The sequence below is a fragment of the Papaver somniferum genome, chromosome 3 (assembly GCF_003573695.1).
Source record: "Papaver somniferum cultivar HN1 chromosome 3, ASM357369v1, whole genome shotgun sequence".
Taxonomy (NCBI): domain Eukaryota; kingdom Viridiplantae; phylum Streptophyta; class Magnoliopsida; order Ranunculales; family Papaveraceae; genus Papaver; species Papaver somniferum.
This window is the reverse complement of record NC_039360.1, coordinates 162,409,063-162,433,428: the sequence shown is the minus strand read 5'-3', so window position 1 is coordinate 162,433,428 and position 24,366 is coordinate 162,409,063. Positions and strand designations below refer to the sequence as shown.

Sequence of the window (24,366 nt, the reverse complement as noted above, 5' to 3'; positions counted from 1 at the left end):
CTGGCATTGGCAAAAGGGAATATACTTGATGATGTGGAAAAATATAGAAGATTAGTTGGCCGTTTGATTTATATGTCAGTTACAAGACCATATCTGGCTTACTCAGTGCACATTTTATCACAATTTATGCAACAACCTAGAATGGAGCATTGGGAAGCAGCACTTCGTGTGGTTAGATACTTGAAGAAGAGTCCAGGACAAGGAATTTTGTTGCGCTCTGATAATGGTCTTAATTTAAAAGGATGATGTGATTCAGATTTGGCAAGCTGTCCATTGACTAGACGTTCATTAACAGGATGGTTTGTTCTTCTTGGTTTTTCTCCTATTTCTTGGAAGACTAAGAAGCAACACACAGTTTCTCGTTCCTCAGCAGAAGCAGAATACAAATCTATGGCAGCAGTGACGTGCGAATTGAAGTGGTTGAAACAATTGCATGGTGATTTAGGAGTTCATCATACTCATGGGATGAATGTCTTTTGTGATAGTCAATCAGCACTATATATTGCTCATAATCCAGTATTTCATGAACGAACAAAACATATAGAAGTGGATTGTCATCTTGTTAGAGATGCCATCATAAGGAAGATTATATCACCCTCCTACACGCCCACAACGGTGCAATTGGCTGATATCTTTACAAAAGCCTTAGGAAAAGCTCAGTTTAAGTGTCTTTTGTCCAAGATCGGCATTTGTGATCTTCATGCTCCATCTTGAGGGATGGTATTAGGAAATAGTCTATATTTGAGTCATGTATTTTACGAAAAGCTAAGTACGTGCAGTTCACGTATTGTGTCTTGATGACCAAGTCATATGTATGTATAAATATCTAAATAATGAATGAGAAAACTAAGACTTGTCGAGAACTTGACACTTGGTCATGCTATCAAAAAAAATCAGGAATATAATTCGCCTCAATTGCTTGAACTTATTCATCGTTTTGTGTATAATTTATTTTTTCTTTTTTCATTTTGTGCGACATTTAGCTCAAAAAATTATTGTGATATAATATAGTTCCCAAAGCCGTGAAAATACAAAATTCAACTCTGAATAGTAAAAGCAGAATCATTCTTTCCGGTTCCTAGCGAGTACCGACCGATCCAAGACCCAACCACTAGCCGATCTTTCTGGAGTTTTTGGAGTATAAAATTGAAACCCGATCTGAAACTTTAAAACCCCAAAATATCTTACAGACGCATCATTTTCCCTCCAAATCCCCAAAATCCTAATTTCATGTTCGCAGATTCCGATTAGTTTCCCGATCAGGTGAGCTAAGCTTTCCCAATTTTGAGTTTTAGAGTTTCTGAAAGAGGAATTGAACTCGATCTTTTCTGTTTTCGATCTCCTCCACGCTTGATTAGTTGATTATTTGCTTCATTTTGTTGATTTAGTGTTTAGATCTAGATTGATTATCACGTTTTGATGTTCATTTCGTTACTGGATTTACTTATTTTAGTTTCATTTAGTTGGTTTTAGGTTTGATTCTTCTGAGACGATGTTAAAATGGATGGGTGGATCGAGGAGGAAAGTGACAAACGTAAGTGAAATAGAGCTTCATTTTGATAATTGATTCTGTGGTAGTAAGTATTTGTTCAATAATGTGAAATTGTGCTACTAATTTCGTTGTTTCATCTCTTATTTATTCGATTATGTGATTCTAATTTTGATTTTTTATCATGTTTGTTTGGCAATGGAATGGTGAAATTTCAGTCAAGAAAATCAACACATAAAAGGTGATTGAAGCACTTGTGAATTTGTTTCCGTTTCCGTTGATTATTTATTACAATCATGATTTATAAAGTTAGTTTGCACTGGAATTTTCCTAGTTAAGATATGGTTGTGGTTGGTTCATGCATAAGGGTTTCTAGAAAGACTTAATGTGAGCGTGTTATATATGCTGTAGATTTGAATGTTGAGACATTTCTTGTAAAATTCAGGCAAAGACAGTATTTCGAGCAAAAGAAACGACAGAAACATACCAATGGAGAAGTTGATGCTGAAGGAACTCATGGGTCTGCTGAATACCACCGGACACCTAAATCGTTGGATATCTTAAGTTTGTTGAACTTGACGGTAGAGGCCAAGGGGGATAATTCTGGCTGCAACAATGGTAACTCACTTTATAGGATCATATTGTATTATATTTATATTTTTTACTAGTTGGATGACTCGTCAATATTACTTTCTGGCTGTTGCTCACCCATTCCCTTTGCTTTTTTCCTTCCTGTAACAATGCTGATAAAAGCAACGGATGGTCCAGCGCTCAGAGTTTCGCCGCTGAATTATCAAGTCCCCGAGGACATACATAAGGTAGCGGAAATCCCAGTCCTGAGATTTTCACCCGTGAACTACCAGCTTCAGAAGGGCACAAGTAAGTTTGTTTCTTTCTTTTCATATCACTTTAAAATGCAAAACGATTTTTCTAGGCTGAGATACTAACTGCTGAATTTGTGTAAAGTCTCTTTCTTTTGTGCTTTGTCTGACGTGCTTTAACGTCCTTCTTGTCTGCAATAGAGACTAAATCACCAGCCAAAGAAGAGAAGTGTGCACCCCCCCAAAAGTAAGTGAGCTATTTCTTGTAGTTAAGCAGCCCATCTTACGGAGTGTGCACATTAATCAATAGAGATCTCATACAGTACCAAGTTTTCTTTGTAGCATGTGTCTTGAGATAAGCTTTTTTGTGTCTATGCATGCTTATATTCATGTCTGGACTTATAACTCTTTCCCTGCACTTGCGAGTTTAGGTTCTTGCGTTCTTTCTCTGTTGTGTTTGCATATGTTTTCTTCCTTTGGGAAACTGATATCATGCTCTTCTCTAACAGGAAATTCTCCAGTGATCCTCATAACACAGCAACTTTCCATAAGTACTCTTCCAACAAAAATGGTGATAAGTCGGATTGCTGGAAGAATGCAACTGAAACTCGTAAGATCTCAAGTTCTTCTTATACTGTTATTTATTAATCTGTTAACCGGTGCTATTAAGAATTTTGCAGAACGAGAAAAATGAGGTTTTCCCCCTTGAATCCCTTGCTGCAATTTCAGGCTTCTGCAAGTGTTGGCCTAAGATACTTGTTCTTTTTTTCTCTGATTTTGGCCTTCTGGGATTATTTTGTTGTTCAGTTTTCGTTTTTGTTTCTTGTTTCCCTCTTGAATCCCTTGATGCAATTTCAGGCTTTCTGCAAGTCTTGGCCTAAGATACTTGTTCTTTTATTCTTTGATTGTGGCCTTCTGGGGTTATTTTGTTGTTCAGTTTTCATTTTTGATTTTTGTTTCTTGTTTCTTGTTTCTTTTCCTTTTTTTTTTCCATGTTAATCCTGTCTGGTTTACTTCCTCAGAGTTCTCATTACTCGATTTACTTGGTGAGGACGGGTCAAATGAAAAAGCAGAAGGAAGTCCAGTGCGAGAGTGTCATGTTGCCTTTTCTGTCGAAGGTATGGCCGTTTCATCCACTAAAGTATCATGAGAGTTATACCTTCACGTATGTTATTACAATACTTAGATATCCATGACGAAGGTAAAGTAAATAAGAGAATAGGAAAGCTAGGGAATGAAAAATACTAGTGCCACGAACCACAAAGGTCAAGGGAAAATAACTTCAGGAAAAGCAACTGATCTTGTTTGTCAGGGGTGAGTGTAAATATATGGAGTGGTTGGTTTCCACCTGACTTATGGCATAGCTTTCTCTTGTTTATCAGGCTTAGGTAAAACAAGGATGGAAACTCCAGTTCATTCACCACAACAACAATGCAGGTAATGCCAGTGTGCTATGTAACCTAGATGTCCCTATATGCTGACAGCTGGAGCTTTTGGCCCACTGTTAATGACTTAATATTTATTGAGATACACTTATATATGAAGCTCTCAAAGAATCAAAGATATCTGAAAGAGTCATGGCTACTAGTATCACCACCTCCACTCATCTAGAGTTGTGATAACCTATGCATATCTAATATAATATTTTCTTCAATAGGTTGCCATCACCACCGAAGGCTGCAAAGAGGCACCTCTCATCTAATAAATACAAGATGAATGAGCTTAAACAGGTTAGATTTTTTGTAGAGCCGTACTTAGTCTCTGCAATCGATGGTTGCTCTTCTTCTCTTTTTCTCTCCGGACATAGTCATCGTAGATTTATACCTTTTAAAGTATTGGTCCACGAGGATAAGGTTATGTAGATTCCTCATATGACTAGCACCCTGTTTAAGTAAATTATGCTATCCTTGTCCTTTCGTGAGCCATCCGTTTCATTTGCTTAACTTTCTCAAAAGTCCTTTGAAGACGTCTTTACATTTAACCAATAGGTACTGTATAATGTGTAATAGTCAATAGTTGTATGTATTTGACTGCAAGATAGTTTGCACTATAAGTATTTATCATTTGGATAACCATGTGAAATAGCATATAAGAAGAATCGGGAACCTTGGCAAATTGTTCCTAAATTCATGTCTATATATATGCAACTGCTATGACTATTAGAAGTTTCTGTTAGCGTGACTTGCTCTTTTAATGCTTTTAATGTGAGTGAGTAGGATTGTATTCTATATAAACTTTTCATTCTGTGTTTTTCTCAACATGATGCATAAGCGGACCGAATTGCTCTATTTCAGAGCTTAATACTCGTCTCTTCAGTATGCTAAAACAAGTTCGAATGATGCTCAAAATGCAGAATGCTGTATTGTATGATACCGACATGCCAACTAGTGACACTTCTTTTGACTTGCCATTCAACTCAAGAGACATAAGGGATAACCATGGCAATTCAAGGAGCGACAATCTCTTTGTAAAAGGTTGCAAGCCCCTGGATGGTCTTAATTTTAAATTGGACAGCCTGTTCTCTGAAAGATGTCTGAACAACAATTTGGAAGATAAAAGTGAAGACCCATGGAATGGTATTTATCTTTCTCGTAAGAATTTGATCTTCCATGTTAGTTTTGTAACTTTTTATTTGAAAGTGCCAAGTACAGACCATGCGATACACATTAAAAAACTAAAGAACCGGCCATGCAAATTTTATCTAGCTTTAGTTTCCAGAGTGGTTAATGAGCAACAGAGAAAAGCACTGTATATAAACATGACATGATATCTGTTAGTTCTGCAAACTGCCAAGTCTGCCCTCATCCTCATGCCACATTGAGTTATCTATACCTAATTCGTACACCAAATTAAATTTCCCCGCTCTGTCATCTATGCTTCTTAAGAAACTTATTAGCTACTGTGGATGCCTTACTGCGTGCTAGACTAGGATATGAAATAGCTTATTTTCTTTGGATTATCAGATAGGTCAGGATTCCTTGATGACGATTCTACCGATGAGAAGATGCTTGATGAATCTACGAAGAGTCAACTGTTTGAAATAGATTATTACAGTCCTGATGATTTCTGTAGGGAGAACACTTATGACATGCATCCATATTCTTTTGAAGATCCCTCTCTGCAGAAAAGGTTGCTTCTTCGAAACGTGTCTTGTTCCTCATTTGCCATGCTCATACTGTTCATATCCATATGTGAGCTATTGGTTCTGCTGATTTCCATAGGGAGAAGATAAACGACATGCATGCATTTGCTTTTGAAGATCCCTATCTGCAGAAAAGGTCGACTCTTGAACACATCTTGTTTCTCATCTACCATGCTCATGTTCTTTGATTCCATATCTGAGCTTTTCGTTCTGCTGATTCTTTCAGGGAGAAATCACATAACACACATGCATTTGCTTTTGAAGATACCTATCTGCAGAATAGGTTGTCTCTCAAACACGTGTCTTCATTCCCACATCCATGCTCATATTCTTCGTATCCATATCTGAGCTTCGCTTCTGCTGAGTTCTTCAGGGAAAAATCACCCAACAAGCATGCGTTTGCTTTTGAAGATCCCTATGTGCAGAAAAGGTTGCCTCAACAAAGTCCTGTTTCTCATTTACCATGCTCATATTCTTTATATCAATATCTGAGCTGCTTGCTGCTGATTTCTGCAGGGAGAACACATACAAAACACATGAATTTGCTTTTGAGGATCCCTATTTGCAGAAAAGGTTATCTCCTCAAAATGTAACTTGTTTTCCATTTGTCAAGCTCATGTCATGTATACATAACTGAGTCTTTACACAGATGCAGGAGCTCAGTAACAACAGAAAGAGATATCTTATCAGGTGATTCTTTCTTTGAACTATTTTGAAAGATTTAGGAATTAATCAAGCATGCAACTTTTTGTGTTTTTCCTCTCTGATGTAGAGAATTTGGTACTCCAATGATTTCCTCCTCTAGTTTTCTGATGGTACCAATAGTTATAAAGTTGTAAGGCATCGGATGCTTTTACAATATCTAGTTCTTGTGGTAAAGTTACAGGATTCCTGCCAGTTTAGTGGTGGATTTCAAATTTTTGTAAGGCATCGGATGCTTTTACAATATCTAGTTCTTGTGGTAAAATTACAGGATTCCTGCCAGTTTAGTGGTAGATTTCAAATTTTCAACAGGTTTCATGTTTTATAAAATTATAACCTTTAATTAAGAGTGCTGTCAGTGCATATTGTCTTGCCTTTTCCTTGGATTGATGTTGCATTTGTTGGGTGATAAATACAGTGCATAATTGCCGACGTGATTTGTAGCATATCCCTATGTTGTGTTAGGCGCTAGGTGAGGCGAGGCTCCTGAGGAAAAATTAAAAGAAAAAAAAACTGTGAACATCTTGGCGCCTAGGGCGCTTTATTTATTAGGCACCTCTTGGGCAACTCGTGCACCTAGAGCGCCTAGGGCATCTTTCACAACGTAGGCATATCCCAATGCATTATGGTATTTGACACAACTGATGCGTAAGATGTATAGGTAGATCCATTTATCACTTTCCCCGTTGAATCTGCTATTGAGTTTTTTGTTTTTGTTTTCCCTTGTCATATTTCTCACTGTCTCCACTTTGCCCTGCTCATGGTGACATCCTTCTAAAAACGGAGAGGATACATTGAAACTGCTAGAATTTACGATGATCAATTTGCTTTCTTGTCTATAGAATTTGAGCCGACTGCTCCATATTTTGAGCATCTGCATTCAAGAAAGGACAAGGACTTCATGACTTTTGATGACACCAGGTATTCCACATTTTCTTGAGGAGTATTTAAGTTGGAATTGCATTGTTGAGGATCTATCCTTTCTCTTGGCAGGCGTAGAGACCGGAAATGGGATAGCGAACCCACTTGGTCTTATTTTGAAAATGAAGACCTAAAGGATAACTTGAGCTTGTTGAGGTAACCTCTCATAAACTTCTCACCATATAAGCTCTTCCACTTCCAATTGGTTTGATGTTAACTTGTTTCCTTTACCTTCTCCATATCTTACACAGTGAAGAGTCCTCCTCATCTACTGCAGGTTATCTCTAATGCCTTATATGTAAAGATGTTTGGTTTTGATTTTTTCCACCGTCTTCTAGGGGCTTATTTATGAGAATTACTCTTAGATCCTTACTCTGGTTTTTGTTAGTGTGGGGAGACAAAGTTGAACATTCCACATTGAACCCAATGGGGGGACCGGAAGGCAGCATGAGGAAACATGAAAGTGATGTCGACCTGAGTCCAGGAAGGATGTATAATCCAAAGCATCTATATGCTGAAGGGAAAGAGTTAGGAAAGGAAACAGGGGTAACTAAGCTGTCTAGGAGAAACGACATCTATAAGGCCAAGAAGGATTTGGAACCAAAGTTCAATGCTTTGTATGAGGAAGAATACACCGTGGGAGATACGAAATTAAGCAACAATTCTTTCCTAAGAACTCCATTGGAGTCAAGTCCAACATCCTTTGAATGCAAGATTGGGTCTGAAGGTCTATCCAGTGCATGTCCTCATTCCAAATTATACACCAACAAACAGCCGCTTGGTAAGAGACGCACACCTGATGCTCCATCAAAGCAGGCCCCTCCCTTCAGCTTTAAGGAAGATTTATTTCAGCAACCACTCATTCCAGTACACTCTGATCCTATTTCAAGGAAGCTGGATACACCTCATTCCAAATTATGCTCCAACAAACAGGCACTTGGTAAGAGACGCACACCTGATGCTCCTTCAAAACAGGCCCCTCCCTTCAGCTTTGAGGAAGATGTATCACAGCAATCACTCAGTCCAGTACATTCTGATCCAAATAGTTTTTCAATCACTGAATCTATTTCAAGGAAGCTGGATACACCTCAGATGTCCAGGTCAGAAGGTGAGCCTTCATATTCATCTCACAGAATTGATCCACAAGGAGGCGCAGCATTTCCTGCTTTACCCAAAGAGAGGAATGACGACTCAGAATGTGAAGACAGACCAGAACATCAAGAGAGTGGTTACGGGTTTCTGTCTGGGACGGAGAAAGAAGTTTCTGTTGGAATCAATGGTATCTTATCACAAGATGAGAAAACTGTGGACGATTCAGATTCTAAGGATTCAGAAAGCAAGTACAAAGAAATACGCGATGAAACACCAGAGCTGATGGAGAAATCAAAAGCAAGAGATTCGTCTGAAAACTCAGAAGAGATATCATGTGCTACTACGGAGATCCTCGACAAGCTCAAGATCTGTATGGATGACAAACGGTAACTGTACTCTTCTTTGTGAGATTTTTTTTGTGAAATTATGTATGTACTCAACATGTATACCTTTGTTTCAGACATCACTTCCATGCTGGCTTGCCTTTGCCAATTCAAAGTGGAACAAAAGGTGATTCCATTTCCCTTTACTTTGTTTTCTCCTGGTGACTTCGAATCTAAATGAACAGAACATTGAAGTAAAAGACATTCTTTAATAAGTTTATGTAGAAAATGAAGAAACTGAAGAACTTGAGAGAATTGAAGGAGGTAAAAGGGGGAAAAGTAAGGATACAGCCTATATGGTGATGCTTGAAAGCTACGTGCTTCAGCTACTGTGTGTACAGAAGGTATTGAAGAAGGAAGGAACATCTGAACATGAGCCACTGAGCCAGTGAAAAAGGTATGATCATTGGTTCCTGCTATTCTCTCATTTGTTAGAGATGTGGGATTTCTTGAATGTTTGTTGATAAAAACTGCCTCTATTAGAAATGAACTCTTTCACTACTACCTTTCCCGATTCGAAAAGTCTATAGAACTTCTTAAATACTTGTGTATATCTAGTGGAGATGGTGTAACATTTACTGATGTCCATTCGAAATTCCAGGTTAGAGCATCTTTTCTTTTTCCAGTCTAAGGTTGTGATATTGCTTACTGAAGTTTCCATCACAAACCGATTAAATTCTTGTATAAATTTTTATCTTGTACAAAAACGTGCAGGTCTCCCAATTGAACAAAATTTCTTTGTTCTATGTATGAAATATCATGAACCAAACTCCAAGGGAAAGCCAATGTCTTTCTGTAACAAAGTCAAGTCTTCTATAACTCGATAACCTTGAACTCTCCTTGTTATTTCTCATGAACTTGTACCAACCATTGTTTTGTATAATGGGTTACATATTTTTCCGGCTTTCTCATGTCTTCTGATTGTGTTCTTCTTCTGTTTATCTTCCTACGCAAAACGTTCCATTACATGATGGTTTGTTAAGTTTCATCATCTGACATCTCAATTTCTTCGAAACCTGTTTTGAGGCATACTCAAATGTTTTGACTTTTGAGGCATACATCTGTCTAAGTTCGGCAAAAAAGTTATCAGCCGAACCTAGACAAAAACATAGGTTATCAGCCGAACCTCGAGTATGCCTCAAAATATGTTTCATTTCTTCCCATCTAATTGTTGGATGGGCTTCAGCTCATTCCTCTAAACACCTATTTTTGACAGAACACATAACAGAAGCCCATTTGTTTCAAAAATAAAACAAAGAATAAAATAATATTCTCAATGTCTTTAGTGATTACTTGTTGATTCTTATTACGATCTTCTCTGATTACTCGTCCTGCTGACAGACCCGTTGGATCACAAAAGAAACACACTGCAGGAATGGATGAATTCACTACATCAATGCTTTAGGTCATGCTGCTGTCGCGAGGTATCGGGTGTGACGTCACCAACTTGTAAATTGTTACTATTTCATGGGACGCAAGTAACACTTCAAGAAAACCCTAAATCAATTGAATGGTGATCTTTTTGGGGTAAATCTCTTCGGAATGTATTACGAGCATGTACTTGTATTCAGAGACTTAACCAAATATAGCATCTTATTCCATTTCTTAAGGTATGATGTGAGTATCCTCACTTGTGTGAATAATGGGGTTGTGTAGTTATGTATTATTAAATGTTTTTTGCTTGTACTGGTAGGATTTTTTTTCCATATTTTGTTTTAACCAGTAATTGGCATGTTCAAGTCTGGCTATTCTAGGAGTTAGAACTTAGAAGCATCCTCGACGCCACAGAATTTTGTTTGTTTAGATAATGAAAAGGGATATTAAAATCGCTACTTTTTCGGAAAAACAAACATATAATCCATCTTTTCATGAGGCATAACTTGACATCAATTATGCAGAAATTTTTAAAACTAGGTTTACAGAGTACTAGCTATATCTAGAGAATTAAAGGCAATGATAAACTAATAATTTAACTAATTAAGATTACTTGCGACAAGATATACGAACAAGTTCTCTGATCAATGATAACCTTATTGCCTAACAAATCCAAATGAAGCAAAACTTGAAGTTGAAGCAAAGTTGTAAGTCTTTCCAAACAACATAGTTTTGCCTGTAATCTCGAGCTAGGTAAGTTTTCTTCCTCCACATATCTTTATCTGCGTTCTAGTTGTACTGATATGTCCTGCATGAAACTAGCAATACATGCAACATTCAGAATTTGTCAGCTACTTCTTTCTGTATCATAAATATTTAAGTAACTTGCACATAAATCAATTATACACACATCATAAAGAATGTAAGAAATCCATCAAAAAAAAAAAACAAAAAAAAAAAGAGAAGAAAAGGCTTCCCAATCCCATTATTAAAAAGTTAATCATATGTATATCACTAAGTTTCAATGTTCAGCGTAGATTTGCGTGGCTAACTTATTTTAAGGTGTACTGATGGTTTGAATCACTACTCTCTAGTTTCATTGTGATTTTGTTAACCCAGACAAGATGATCGACATGCTTCCTTACTGACTATATTCTATATATTACAAGTAACTAGAGAAGAAAAAAACATACTCCTTAATACCCAATAATCATAAAAACTATCTCTACATATATGACTGATCCCGTTGTTCTAATAACGTTTCCATATCAGTTCAAATGTTACCATTATCTATATCGAAAAGAGAGAAATGAATGATCATGATAACTCCATCAATACAAGTATATATGAAGTCTGGTTTTCCAACTACCCTGATATTAGTTTCCATCCCGCTATATTTCTCACTAACTAAATAACCCGACATTTTTTGAAGATAGTGTAATGAATCATTAACAACTAAGTGAGTGCGTACAAATTAAAAACCTCTACCAGCTAGTCAAATATGTCGAGTACCTTACCATTTAACTGGGAGTACTTATTTCACTTTCTTTATAAATATGTTCACCTCATGCAGAGACTTTTAATTATATATACTACTTAAATACAATCCCATACTTGAAGATCTTATGAACCCTTAAACGCAGACTAATTGAAGCATAAACTGCAACGGTAATCGACTAGAAAATCAACAAGACAAATTTCAGCAAGTAGGGTAGAATGAAACGTACTGCATCTTAGCTAAAGATCACTCTCTAGCTGGTACAAAGTTTGGAAACATGCTCTTGTCCATTAGTTCTTTCCAACTTTAGAAATATATTTCCATGAATGGTGAAGCATATTGTACACAACTGTATATTTGTATAATTGATTCGTGCTTACTATTTTTGGAAGGATTGACACTGATGTTTTTGGTGCTTTTCTGTTGCATCTTTTGGTGTTTTCCTTGTTGCACATGCTATACTGTGTGTTTGAAAAGTATAGACATTCAAAAAAGAAAAACTATCTGCCTTTTTCAGGCTCTTTTATGTGTACTTGGTATCGTATCAAAACAACGAACTTTTAACGTGAGACAGTAGACGTAGCTTTAAATTTTGGTTTAGCATTATTTGGGCTGAAACAAATTGCATGGCTTAGGACTATTTTTAACTAAAATAGAAAGCTCTGCTCTAGGGTTTCTCTTAATTAATGAAGCTCTAGAGAGCTCCACAAAGCTGCTTGTTATTTGGATGATATGCCTAAATTTAAATCTTGTATCGTTTCTTAGCGCATATGAAAATCAAGACATGCCAATAATGCAACTAAACAAACAAACCAATTAAGATGAAAAAAGTGAGAAGTTTCCCATTGAAACTGGTCAAAGGGAATCTATAACAATCAACACACTAGACAACGTAGAAAGAGTGAAAAACAAAATGTACTCTTGAAAGATCACTATACGGTATGTGCATGAATACCCCACATACAGTGTCTAAGCTATAATGATGCAACTTAGTGAAATACGATCATGAAAGAAGCTCACTGTTTCTCTGCTCAAGCTATTTTAAAACCATGAATCAAATCCGACTCGAGGTAATAAGGATTCAATTAACAGCCAAAGCGTTATTGCTTTCCATGCTTTATTTTTGAAACAAATCCACCAAAGCGTTCTGCATTTACAGTTGAAGGATTTTCAGATTATGGTGTTTTCAGTATAGATGGATTTTGGGTATATTGAGGTCTCCTAGAGTCCATAGAGGCGTAAAATGAAGATGCAGTTAGTAGCAAATCAAAATAGTATGCTCGTCATTTGACCTACTTGGAATGTGACTAGTACAACGTTTTGCCACCCCCTACTAATCTAATATACGTTAACAAGAGAAAGATAATAAAAATACTACTGAAAGATATCTAATCAAAAAGATGGGGTGATAGGCATTGAGCTATCTAGAAAGGGGCGTCTAAGGATAAAAGATTCAAGTCAGTGTTCAGTAAAATGGATACTGTTAGGGATTTTTCAGCTATTCCTTAGTTTCTGATGGTAAGATTCGCTTCTTCGAGTGAATCCTAGTAATTAATCAGGTAGATTTTCATGAAGGGTTTTAAAGGTTCTTTGTTCGATATAAGAACTACTGTAGGCCTACTGTTGTTCTAACAGTGAAAACTATCAGCATAAACAACGATCTAACGAAATTGTACAAGTTTAATTGGTGATTTTATGTGAACAACTTGGTTTTTATATGGACAGCAACATTTTATAGATCAATCTGCTATATGAGGAAATTAAGTTATAATCAACTACTATTTGAACTTTTGTTAATGGAGGTAATAAGATTTACCGTTCTACATCGCAGGCTGATTCGATTCATCTTCTTCCGCTGCCCTGGTTACTTGGTTTCTCTTCTTCTTCTTTTTCTTGTAAGGGATCCCACGAGCCTTAGCTTGACACTCCCTCACTTCACGTAAATAAACACGAATTGAACCACTACCAAAAGGGTTTGTCTCCGGAGACCCTCCATTTTCTTCATAAGCAGCTCGAAGCCGACCTATAAGTGCATCAAGACTTCCCCAAGCTTGTCTAAGTGGACAAGTACATGGAGCTGGTGGTTCAGGTTGTCCAAAGAAAACACAACCTTGAATATGAACTTTCGTTTTTCCAAATTGATCAAGGTACCTCAAGAATTCAAGAACATGGTTGGAATTACACTGTGATAGTGAAACTGGTGGTCTTTGATTCTTCAAGTACTGCCCAAATGTATTCCAATCTCTTCGTTTCTGAGATTCGTATCGACTAAGTGGAGCCTGTTGATGCTGTTGTTGGTGGTGATGAATATCAGGATTAGTAACCGATCTCGATGAGGAACCTTCTGAGTAATTTTTTCCTTTATCACTCGAGGACATAGCTTGGATTGGAACAGAATATTGGTGTGTTTTTTTTTTTGTTTGGGTAAGAGAATGTTGCAAGAAATGGAAGTAATAGGAGTTATAGAAGGAGATGGGTAAAGTAAAATCAAGAAAAGATAGTGTGGAGGAAAAAATGGATATTAAGATCACATCTTAGTCCAACTAAGGAGACATGATATAGGGCCTATTAAAAGTGCTTTTGTCTCTCTTTTTCTTCATCTCCCATGTTATTTCCCCTTTTAATAATTCTATTAGCATTAACAATTCTTCTTCATATGTACAATTATTTACCACTAATTACCTTAAGTGCTTAACCCATCATAGACGTAATCGTTGTCTATATACAGTGCCACACTAGTGACAGTCAAAACATCAAAATCTGAACACGGGAAGTAGTCGTTTCTCTACGTTGGCGGCCATATGATAGCCGACAGGGCAACTTATTGCCTCTGACAGCCTTCACTTAACCGCCCGGTCATATTTTTGAAAAGAGTTACTATCATTTTTTCCATTCTAACCTATTTTTAGTTAAAACGAAAACACAAAATTGGTCAAAAAGACCAAAACACAAAATTCCTGGGTGAAATAGATTCTTAGCTTTTGATACTGTTTATATAGCCAAACATCAGAAATATACTGTTTATATAGCCAATTTGGATATTTGGCCCACGAAAATTAAAATAAAAAAATATGTCTTACCTAAAATATCCCTAACCTTCTAAACTCTTATTTTCAAAGAGAATTTATTTCTCTTTTCAAAACCTCCCCGTCCCGGCAGAGCTCGTTTATTCCTCACCTGCAGAATTCGATCAAAGTTTCAGAACTCGTGTCTTTTTCAGATCTGGTTGATCAATCATGGTGATTAATGATTGTTGAATAGTTTGTTGAATCGAAGTTTCAATTGGAGTTTCAACTGTTGAATCGAAGTTTCATCTAATAGCGTCGAACGGTAAATTTCAATTGAAATAATTTTGATTTGGTTTTTGTCCAATTGAAGTTTCTCTGTCGATTTTGAAGTAATTTTTAGTTGTTGATGGTTTTTTATGAATTTGAAGATTAATCTTTGTTAATTTTTGATTTTAGTTGTTGATTTGGAATATCCAGGGTTTAGTTGATTATGTGACATTATTTGGGTTTGTCTCCTAGGGTTTAGCAATCTTATTTTCAATGCAATATACACAGATGCAAACCAATTTTGGGTTTAGGTTATTATTAGGATTTCTCCTTTACGTTACACAACCACAGAGATGTTATTGAAAGACCTAGAGATGTTATTGTGAGCAATTGGAATCAAAAATACCTTACACAACCACAGATTATGCATGCAGTTGTTGATGCTTATGTTACTTTCAATATTGGTGATGAACTCTGGATTGATTGATTGGTTCTTGTTTTTTTGGGTATTTACTGATGATAACTTGGTTGAGTGTTAGAGGCTTAAGGGAAATAGAACTTTGCTAGTAAGTACATAGTAACTTGCTGAAGGAGAAAGTATTATATGGAACTGTTTAGAGCAGTACTCGTAGTCGTAGAAGTACATAGTAATTTATGACAGCTTCTTTGGTGGTACATTGTGCCAAAATGGTATTTTGATGGTACACAAATGCAAACCATTTTTGGTTTTAGTTAATTTATAGGGCATTGTACACAGATGTTCGTTTATTCATGATGAGCAAATCTGGATTCCAGGGAGGAGAACATCTGCGTTAGGAGATGTTGTTGTAGCGAGATTATAATGGTTGTTGAGAGAGTGGAAGAGATGTTGGAGTATGGGTTGTATGAATGCAGTAAGATGTTATGCAGTTAAACAATGTTTGTATTTTAACTGCATAAGCAGTTATGCATAATAAGTTATGCAGTTCACCATGTTTGCTTTTACTGCATAACCAGTTATGCATAATAAGCTACGCAGTTTAGCATAGTTGCTTTTACTGCATAAGCAGTTATGCATAATAAGCTACGCAGTTATGCATAGTTGCTTTTACTGCATAACCAGTTATGCATAACAAGTTACGCAGTTATGCATAGCTGCTCTTACTGCATAAGCAGTTATGCATAACGTTATGCATAGCTGTTTTTACTGCATAACCAGTTATGCATAACAAGTTATGCACATACTCTAAACAATGCATAACAAATCATGCAGTTAATTTTGGATCTGCCTAAGATGTTATGCAGGATAGATATGATTTGATTTTTTAAATTTGATCTTTGTTGTTGTTGATTTGATATTTTAATTTTGAGTAAGAATTTTTTTTCTGAAGCAACATGCAGGATATATATGCATAACAAGCAACATGCAGGATAGATAATAAGTTATGCAGTTCACCATGTTTGCATTTACTGCATAACCAGTTATGCATAATAAGCTACGCAGTTATGCATAGTTGCTTTTATTGCATAAGCAGTTATGCATAATAAGCTACGCAGTTATGCATAGTTGCTTTTACTGCATAACCAGTTATGCATAACAAGTATTGCAGGAAACTGATTTTCGGATGGTTTCTGATGAATCTGCTACTGTTGATGGTTAGGAGACGGTGGAGGAAATCGATTTCTGATGGTTTTTGGTTTAGGGAAACAATGGACGAATTTGTTCCTCTTCTAGTTTGTGAGAAGATGAAGAAGAAGGATGTTGGCGGTTTTCATCTGAAGAGAGAAGGAGAACGTGGTTTTGTTGAGGAGACGGAGAACGTGCAGTTACAAAAGGGTAATTGGATCAGTTTCAATTAAAAAGTTGAACTGTCCATTTGACCCAGACGAAACTTCTACCAGTTCATATGGCCCAGAAAACTTGTGTTTTTGGCTATATAGCCCATTTCCTGAAACGAAAAATGATAGTACATCTTTTCTAAAAACGAAGGCAATTTGATATAACATAGAATCAAACATCAATTGTAAATAATTATGAAAAGACTGACCTAACTAGTCAACATTATTGCAAGTAGATTATGCCCATAATTTTAGTTTATCTATAGACTCTAACACACTCAGTGAAGCTATAGATACATCAGATTTCATTAAAAACGATAGAGATAATTAACACCACTCTTAAATAAATTAATCCAAATTATAAGCGTGTATACTGCTATTAGTGATGTTTACTTTTGTCTAAGATTTACTTAGGGGACAAGAGTATATGTTTAGGGTTTCTTGATTAATTTCAAGATTTGTTGAGTGAGTGAGATGATGAATATATATATTCTGTGGGGGAGTGAAAGGGAGGTCTCTCCCCTGTCAACCAATACCACTAAATTAATTAAAGCTAGCACTGCTTACATATTTATGTTGTTGGGAGGGATGTTCATGTTTTCATGTTAAGTCATTATCAAGAAAGTTTATGATGAGATGGAGAACAAGAAATATGGTGTAAAAGGGCGTCCCTTAGTTTGACAAATATAAATAGTGGTATGCTGTTGGTATAATGGTGGTGTAAATGGGTCACCAGTTTTTTGTACGTTGATGTCGTTGAAGAAAAAAGATTGAGATTGCTTTATGTTAGATTTGTGAAGAAGACGTATTGTGCCTAATCTCTTTTGACAGCTGCATGGTAAAACTTTATGAAATCTCTCAGACACGGCTGATGTTGTTTCCGAAGAGGCAAATCGCAAATGCATTCAAACGATAGTGTCGAAGAGGCACCAAAAAGTACATAGAGAAACACTCACCAAAGATGAACAGTCGCTAAAAGATGATAAAAAAGAGATAAACAAAACAAAGGACACATAAAGGGGCGTCGATATGCTTCTGAGATTATTTCATCACATGTTGCCTGCAGTCATGTGTGCACTTGTGGGTAGCTTGGCAAATGATACATGATTAAACGTCAAAAGACACGGATGCAACAGGACACAGAAGTACCACCGTATGCGACAGTGTGAAACTTGTTTGTGCGACCTCTATTTTATACTAGATAAGACTCATTTCTGGATATACCTGGTCGTTCATGTTCATATCTAGATGTGTTATTTGTTTTCTTTTATGATGTTAGCCGTTGGCGGCAAGAGAACGGCCGACCAGTCAAGTTTATGGCGAAGAACTAATATATTTGTCCATCCACATGGCTGCTCTAAATTTCAGAACTTCAGAATTGTCATCGGCTTGTCCTAATTAGTATGAACGATGCTTTTATCACCGTTCAGCGTGGTGATGTTTAGGCTAAGTTTTATGGTGCTAGTTTTGCTTCTAGATTAGATAGAAAATGTTGCCTATTCTTCTCTTTTATTTCTCTTTCCAGATATATCTCGAATGCTAACTAGTTGACAGATAGTTGCGTTGTTTCATTCAACGCAATCAAAATTCTATTTATCGCGGAATGGTTCACCGAGATTGTTTTATCTTTTTATCAGACGGCTGAGATAGTTGCACTGTTCCATTTAGCACGACCAAATTCTATAATTTATAGGATGGTTCAACGCATCTAGATGATAGATTGGAATGACCATAAGACTTGAGTGGATGTCTTAGTTGATGTGGACTTTCATTTTAGATGCTAGATTTGAAGACCATAAGACTAACACCTTGTTTGTTTACTCCTGACTCATCTGAGTCGTCTGGATCTAAGTCATTTGGATCTGAATGAAATCACGTGACTTGAGTCAGATCTGACTCAACTGACTCAAAAATATGTGAGTCAGTGGTTTGACCCCATGAGTCAGGGGTATTTTGTTATCTGACTCAAACGGGTCCGAGTCAGAGATTAGGTCTGAGTCAGAGGCGAGTCAGATCTGAATCAACATAGAAAACAAACAGTCTAATTGCTGACGTCGAGTCAACTGCAAACAAACAAAATGTAAGTGTTATATTGTCTGTCTAGGCCTTTAAATCTTTAGATATTCTCCAATATCCACCCGAAATATAAATGACAGATCTTTCCTCTTAAATGATCGATCATACGCTGCAATGACCAGCGAGTATAGGCTGCTATAGGGAAGGGTCTTGGCTTGAGCCAAAGGATCTAGATTGAAATACTACTGTTGATAGCTTTGGTTGGGTCTACAAACACATGAGAAACCGTACTCCGGTCTCCCATGATCATCTTAACGACCGTCCTGTTTTATTCCAATTTGTGTATGTCCTTCTTCGTTGGTTCTTTTAAAAGATGATAATAATTATATCTTATATTTTAAAAGATTTAAATATATAATTCATGGTTACATTATTGGCTTTGAGGAGATCTTTTTTTACCCTACAAATCTCTATTCTTTCCCCCCCATCGGTAGAATCTAGTCTACTGCGCATTTTTACTATTTAAGGACAATAATGTCTTGCTTGCTTTAGGCTAGCTTTGGGGTTGTGGCCATGTGGGGATATGAAAAATTGCTTGTTTTTTTCTTGATAAACAGTGCGGAAATGTTAAAGTGTTTGATCTTGCCATAGGGAGGGTACACAGACTGAGAAAAAAGAATCTTATTCGACTTGGACATTCTGGATTCTTGCAATGCTGGAATTTGCCGTAGGCGGGTAAATAAGAGAAAACCGCAACACGATTAGAATAGCATCACATAGATATATGACATGCATGCTTTCAATATAATCACTCACCAATTGAGATGGAAAAAATGGTAGGTCTGATTATCAAACGACAAAATGAACTGGTTGGGCCAATTGTTTTCTCTGCCAGTAATATAAGTTACAGAGCTCGTGCACCATTCCCTGGCACCACATCCAAATTGTTTTTCATCTTAGAAACCACTGGCAGGATGGATAAATTATGACCAAATATTTGTGGACTACCTATGAGCATCAGCTTGGCCTTTCAAGTTTCAAGTGACTTTGACTGGTTTTTACCAAACTGTACTACTGCCTACTGGTGTGGTAGTCTTGGGCCTTTTAGTTGGGGACAAAGCTAAACATTCAACATTGGGCCCAATGGGACCGGAAGACAGCATGAAACTCGGTATCGGTGAGCATGGTGTGGATTACATAGTTTCAGCATCATCTGCATCCAGTCTAGCATTTAACGGGTTTGCATCCATGGAGTGGTGTGAATTCAATGCCGAGTTAAGGAATTCTTATAGAAAATTAGAGCATCTCCAGAGAAAATTAGAGCATCTCCGAGATGCTCTTAAGAACCACCAAACTGAACAAGATTTTTCAGAGACCTATATTCAACATTAAATAAGCATCATCCATGGCCGTTAAGGCTTTGCACCCTTAACAAAAAAAAAGAGTCATGCTTGCGAAGCATGCTTGGAAATATTCTTAATAGTATCTTAATTTAATCTTAATAAATTATTTTTAGAAATTATAACTAAAAAAATATATAATTCTTTTTTCCCTTTTTTTTAGAGAAAATCTGAGACAAGATGAAATCGAAATCGATGGGGTTCTGCATGATGAGCTAATGAAGCTTTATGACCTGGTTTTCGCATCAGAGTTGTACATCGGGGAGTGTCGACCTGTCGGGCATTATGTTAGAGGCAAGATTTTATGGGTCGTCATAAAAAAATCCACTGTTCCTTTTTGCTGTGGTTGAAGAATGTTTTTCTGGTTTTGAATTTGAAAACCTATTTCGGTTTTCAGAAATTTCTATCGACGCTTCTCTTCCATATGGTTTCTCTCCAAGAGATGCCATTAATGAATGCATGTTGAAAGCGTCTGTTGGAGATAAAAAGTCATCTTCAAAAGAAATGAATTCCTCTTTAAATAGTGAAGGCTTTCGCCCATTTCAAAACATGAAAATCTCTTTCTCTCTAAGCATCTACGAATCATATTCCTGTGTGTTCTTGGTTGGGTCAAAGGAGTACAACCTTTGAATCCAATAACATTGTTAGGGCTTCATTGTATCCTAAAAGCAATATTTTGCTGACCGATTATACTCACCAATTATTTGAGAAGGGTCGAAATAATTGTTGAAAATAATCGCAATTCCTTGAAGTCAAGTGATACAACATTCGTTTCTATTCTCTGAATTTCATCATCTGAGTACTCATTTTTCCAACACTTTTATAGTCGACTTTATTGAACACTGTAACAGCATGTAGAGATGGGTCACATCTACTAGTGATTTACGGTCTTTTGGGAACGTGTTTCCGAAAAGAACCATGCTCTTTAAAACAGACAAAGGTTTCATTTGATAAGCTATATCTTTTTTACCCACTTGGTTTTAAGTAGACAGTTATCTTTTACATATTAATATTTTCATTTCGGTTTTAAATTGTGATTTCTTTTTCCCGTAATGTTTATTTTCTCTGCTTCTTCTATATATTAGATAGTATAACTTTTGTACAATACTTTTTTCCTAATAAAATCTTCCCCATTCTATAAAAAGGAACAATGATGTGTGCATGGTGACACAAGTTGGGCCCATAATAGGATATGTTTTTTCTAGTTTCTCTTGAAAATGTTAGACAATATAGCAGAAGAATCTAAAAAATGAACTGTTAATACTAGGTGTACTTATATGGCCACTTAACAAAAATGCCACTTAATTTAAGAAAGGTTCTGATTTGGAGGGAATAGTTTTACAAATCTTAGCATCTTTCATTTGATATAGGTTTTTTGAGGTAGATATTTATTATGTGGTCCAAAATTTTCTAGTCATTGCACATTTTGGATTCGAATCACTCTTTATACTTATGGATCTAACCAATAATTTTTTTTTCTTACTGAGGGTTTTATCTATCTGGAATAGCCAAATAAAAGAATATTAGGAACAAACAATTTCTTCCTTTAGCTTAATCCCCAAGATACTAGCTATCATGAATTTTGAGAAATGCTTATACTTCTTAGAATTTCATTCGTAACTCATCAAAAGTCCAAGGTAATAATAAGTATATTTAAGATGGAATTTTGGTAACAGACAATCAATCGCAAACATCAATAAGATTTATCGTCCATTTAATGATAATTTATACTCATCAATCGCAATACGCATCAATTTTTATAACTTACAAATAATAATAACGAGTACTGCTGAAGCAAGATCCTAAACATAAGATGCATCACAAAATCCTAATTTTAGCCTCAAATATGCTTGAGTCTACTTGTATAGTTTTTCAACCTTTTGGCGGCTTCTAAGACAAAATCCCTGTGATAAAAGAAATAATGTGATAAATCTTTCACCACCTGATCCGAACCCACTTGAAAGAGACGTAACAATATGGTTCTTTTCGAGAATCTTTGCGAAAACATCCCACAAACTGTGACCAAGGAAGTGAACCCACATGTCTATACATTCCATATAAGTGAGTTAAATGTGTCTATTAGTATCTCAGTGTTAGCCTTGTAGTAACTAATTGCATCACACATTGACTTGAGACCTCGTGGGAAAGTATTATAACCTCGAAAATCGACTTGCAAGGTTAGGATTTTACATTACTTATTGTTAGAGCACTGCTCGGTCAAACTCACAATCGTTGTTATACCAAGCTTGTTTGTCAATGTTAGTGATCAAAACTACTTCTAGTCAACTTATTGCTATGTCTCGGACTAGGATAGATTGTGTAGTTGAGCATTAGACTTCACGACGTTCATCAATTGAAGACGAAGAACTACTAAGGAGAGCTTGTGGAACTTCATCAACAAAAGCTATATGGAGACTGAAACTCATTTATCACTTGGAAAGACTATTTCTACTATATCTCCTATATTGGGACAAAAGTCGTATAACTATATAGTATTCAATTATAAACGTTTGATATTCCGACCTGAGTTTAACTCGCTTACATATTTCTCGAAATATGTGTTGGATGTGTTGGTAAGCTTTTGTTTCAACCAAGTTCATCTTATATTCTTGATGAAAGTCAAAAGATGATCATGTGAAAATTTCCGAGTAACATCTTTCATGATTTGTGTGATACAGCCATTTGATGTATACTTGGAATATTTTGTAATGATTATTTCAATAATTTGAAAATTGCTTTGATGTTAATAGTTCGTGAAAACAACTATTGTCATCCTCTAAGAATGTTTCAATGATTGAAATAGATTTTATAAAACTTAACCATAATTGGATTATGAACATAGTACGCGTACTTGCATATATGTTGATCCAAGAACGGTATAGTATGCATACACGTTTGCGTACTGGCGAGGTCAGGTAAAGTCCGGGAGCCTTGATATGCGTACCCGTACGCGTACTTGAGAAATCAATTGAAGTCTGGGAACTATAGTGTGTGTACCCGTACGCGTACTGATTTCAACTGTTGTTTTGGATGTGTCGTAGTATGTGTACTCGTACGCGTACGATAAGACACAATCCAGGTCCGGCTACTTAAGTATGCGTACCTGTTTGCATACTTGAGTGGGTTAAAGTTCTAGAATGGGTTGTTCCATGAACATATACATTTATATAATAAGGAATGCAATCTTTTCAAACCGTGGATATGATGTCCATGAATTGATTCGAGTGAATCAAACCGATTTTGCTTCAATTGTGTTATTGTATACTTCTATGAGAATATAACAATTGAACAACTCTACAACTAGTTTCATTTGAGTCATTTGAACTAGTCATTTGAATAAGGTTGATATGGAAGTGTTTATATGGCTAACTTCGACTTTGGAAGTGTTCATATAAATAAGTGTGAGACGGAACAAAACTCATAGGTATTTCTGTGGGAGACAGATTTATCTATATCAATAGAATTTTCTGTGTGAGACAGATTTGTTTATCAAGTATTCGACTTTGGATCGTAGCAACTCTTAGTTGTGGGTGAGATTAGCTAAGGGAATCAAGTGCGTAGAATCCTGCTGGGGTTCAGAGACGTAAGGAGCACAACTGTACCTTGATCGGTGTGAGATTGGTTAGGGATCAACTACATTCCAGTCCGAAGTTCATTGATAGTAGGCTAGTGTCTGTAGAGGCTTGATACAGTGTGGTGTTCAAAGGTGGACTAGGTTCCGGGGTTTTTCTGCATTTGCGGTTTCCTCGTTAACAAAATTTCCGGTGTCTGTGTTATTTCTTTTCCGCATTATATTTTGTTATATAATAGAAATATCACAGGTTGAGCATAGTTCAATCAATTAGATAATACAAACTTTGGTTGATGATATAAATTGATTGACACTTGAACATTGGTTTGTGGTACCGTTCAATAATCAGGCTCACGGATTTGATTTTTTTGATTTGTTGATTACATTGTGAAAGAGAGATATAACTCCTTGATATACTTTTCTATAGATTGATTCTAACTGTCTAGTTGATTCTCTTGAAAGTATATTGGAGTTTGTCCTTTCAGATTTCCGAAAGAAATATTGGGTATGGTTGTTAGACCCCCGAGAAGGAAAACACGTTTAAGACCTTATTAGTCTGTATTTATAGCGATCTGAATATGGACAGAGATGATATCTCTGATAAACGCATCACTAGAAACAAAAGTTATGTTTGTATGAAATCTATTAAAGAGAAATATTTATCAATCTCGAATATATATGAACCAAGTATTCCAACGAAACAGACTTGCATTGACAAGTGTTACCCGGATTACCTTACTAATGAGTGTGACTCTGAACTAGAAAGGGAAGCATCCAAGGAGAGTACAGTGATTCTAAAATTAATTAGAATACAGGTTGATAAAGTCATTCGGTTGAAGCACAAATTCAATGTTCTTGTTGGTA

At 36.2% G+C, this 24,366-nt stretch overlaps 2 protein-coding genes across 3 annotated transcripts; one reads left to right on the top strand and one right to left on the bottom strand.

Annotated features, from left to right (window-relative positions):
* The first annotated feature begins 1,166 nt into the window (after nucleotides 1–1,166).
* Nucleotides 1,167–9,331, top strand: LOC113357877. The gene is made up of 23 exons (XM_026601364.1): nucleotides 1,167–1,263; nucleotides 1,474–1,534; nucleotides 1,708–1,730; nucleotides 1,935–2,107; nucleotides 2,243–2,368; nucleotides 2,512–2,557; nucleotides 2,820–2,920; nucleotides 3,333–3,428; nucleotides 3,693–3,747; nucleotides 3,968–4,040; nucleotides 4,664–4,886; nucleotides 5,274–5,439; nucleotides 5,532–5,588; nucleotides 5,679–5,735; nucleotides 5,826–5,882; nucleotides 5,969–6,025; nucleotides 6,102–6,142; nucleotides 6,997–7,075; nucleotides 7,148–7,231; nucleotides 7,327–7,352; nucleotides 7,464–8,553; nucleotides 8,628–8,677; nucleotides 8,767–9,331. Exons 2-23 carry the CDS (start codon nucleotides 1,493–1,495, stop codon nucleotides 8,940–8,942), a joined length of 2,898 nt encoding a protein of 965 aa, XP_026457149.1. The 5' UTR covers nucleotides 1,167–1,263; nucleotides 1,474–1,492; the 3' UTR covers nucleotides 8,943–9,331.
* A 1,052-nt stretch (nucleotides 9,332–10,383) lies between these two features.
* Nucleotides 10,384–13,904, bottom strand: LOC113357878 (protein LIGHT-DEPENDENT SHORT HYPOCOTYLS 10-like). Of its 2 annotated transcripts, none has more exons than XM_026601366.1 (2): nucleotides 13,239–13,904; nucleotides 10,384–10,732 (listed from the first exon to the last, which is right to left on the bottom strand). In XM_026601366.1, the coding sequence occupies exon 1, from the start codon at nucleotides 13,798–13,800 to the stop codon at nucleotides 13,243–13,245; it is 558 nt and encodes a 185-aa protein (XP_026457151.1). In that variant the 5' UTR covers nucleotides 13,801–13,904; the 3' UTR covers nucleotides 10,384–10,732; nucleotides 13,239–13,242. The 2 variants fall into 2 exon arrangements, with proteins under 2 accessions (XP_026457151.1, XP_026457150.1); XM_026601365.1 differs by having other exon boundaries at nucleotides 10,384–10,742; nucleotides 13,239–13,898.
* Nucleotides 13,905–24,366: the final 10,462 nt, after the last annotated feature.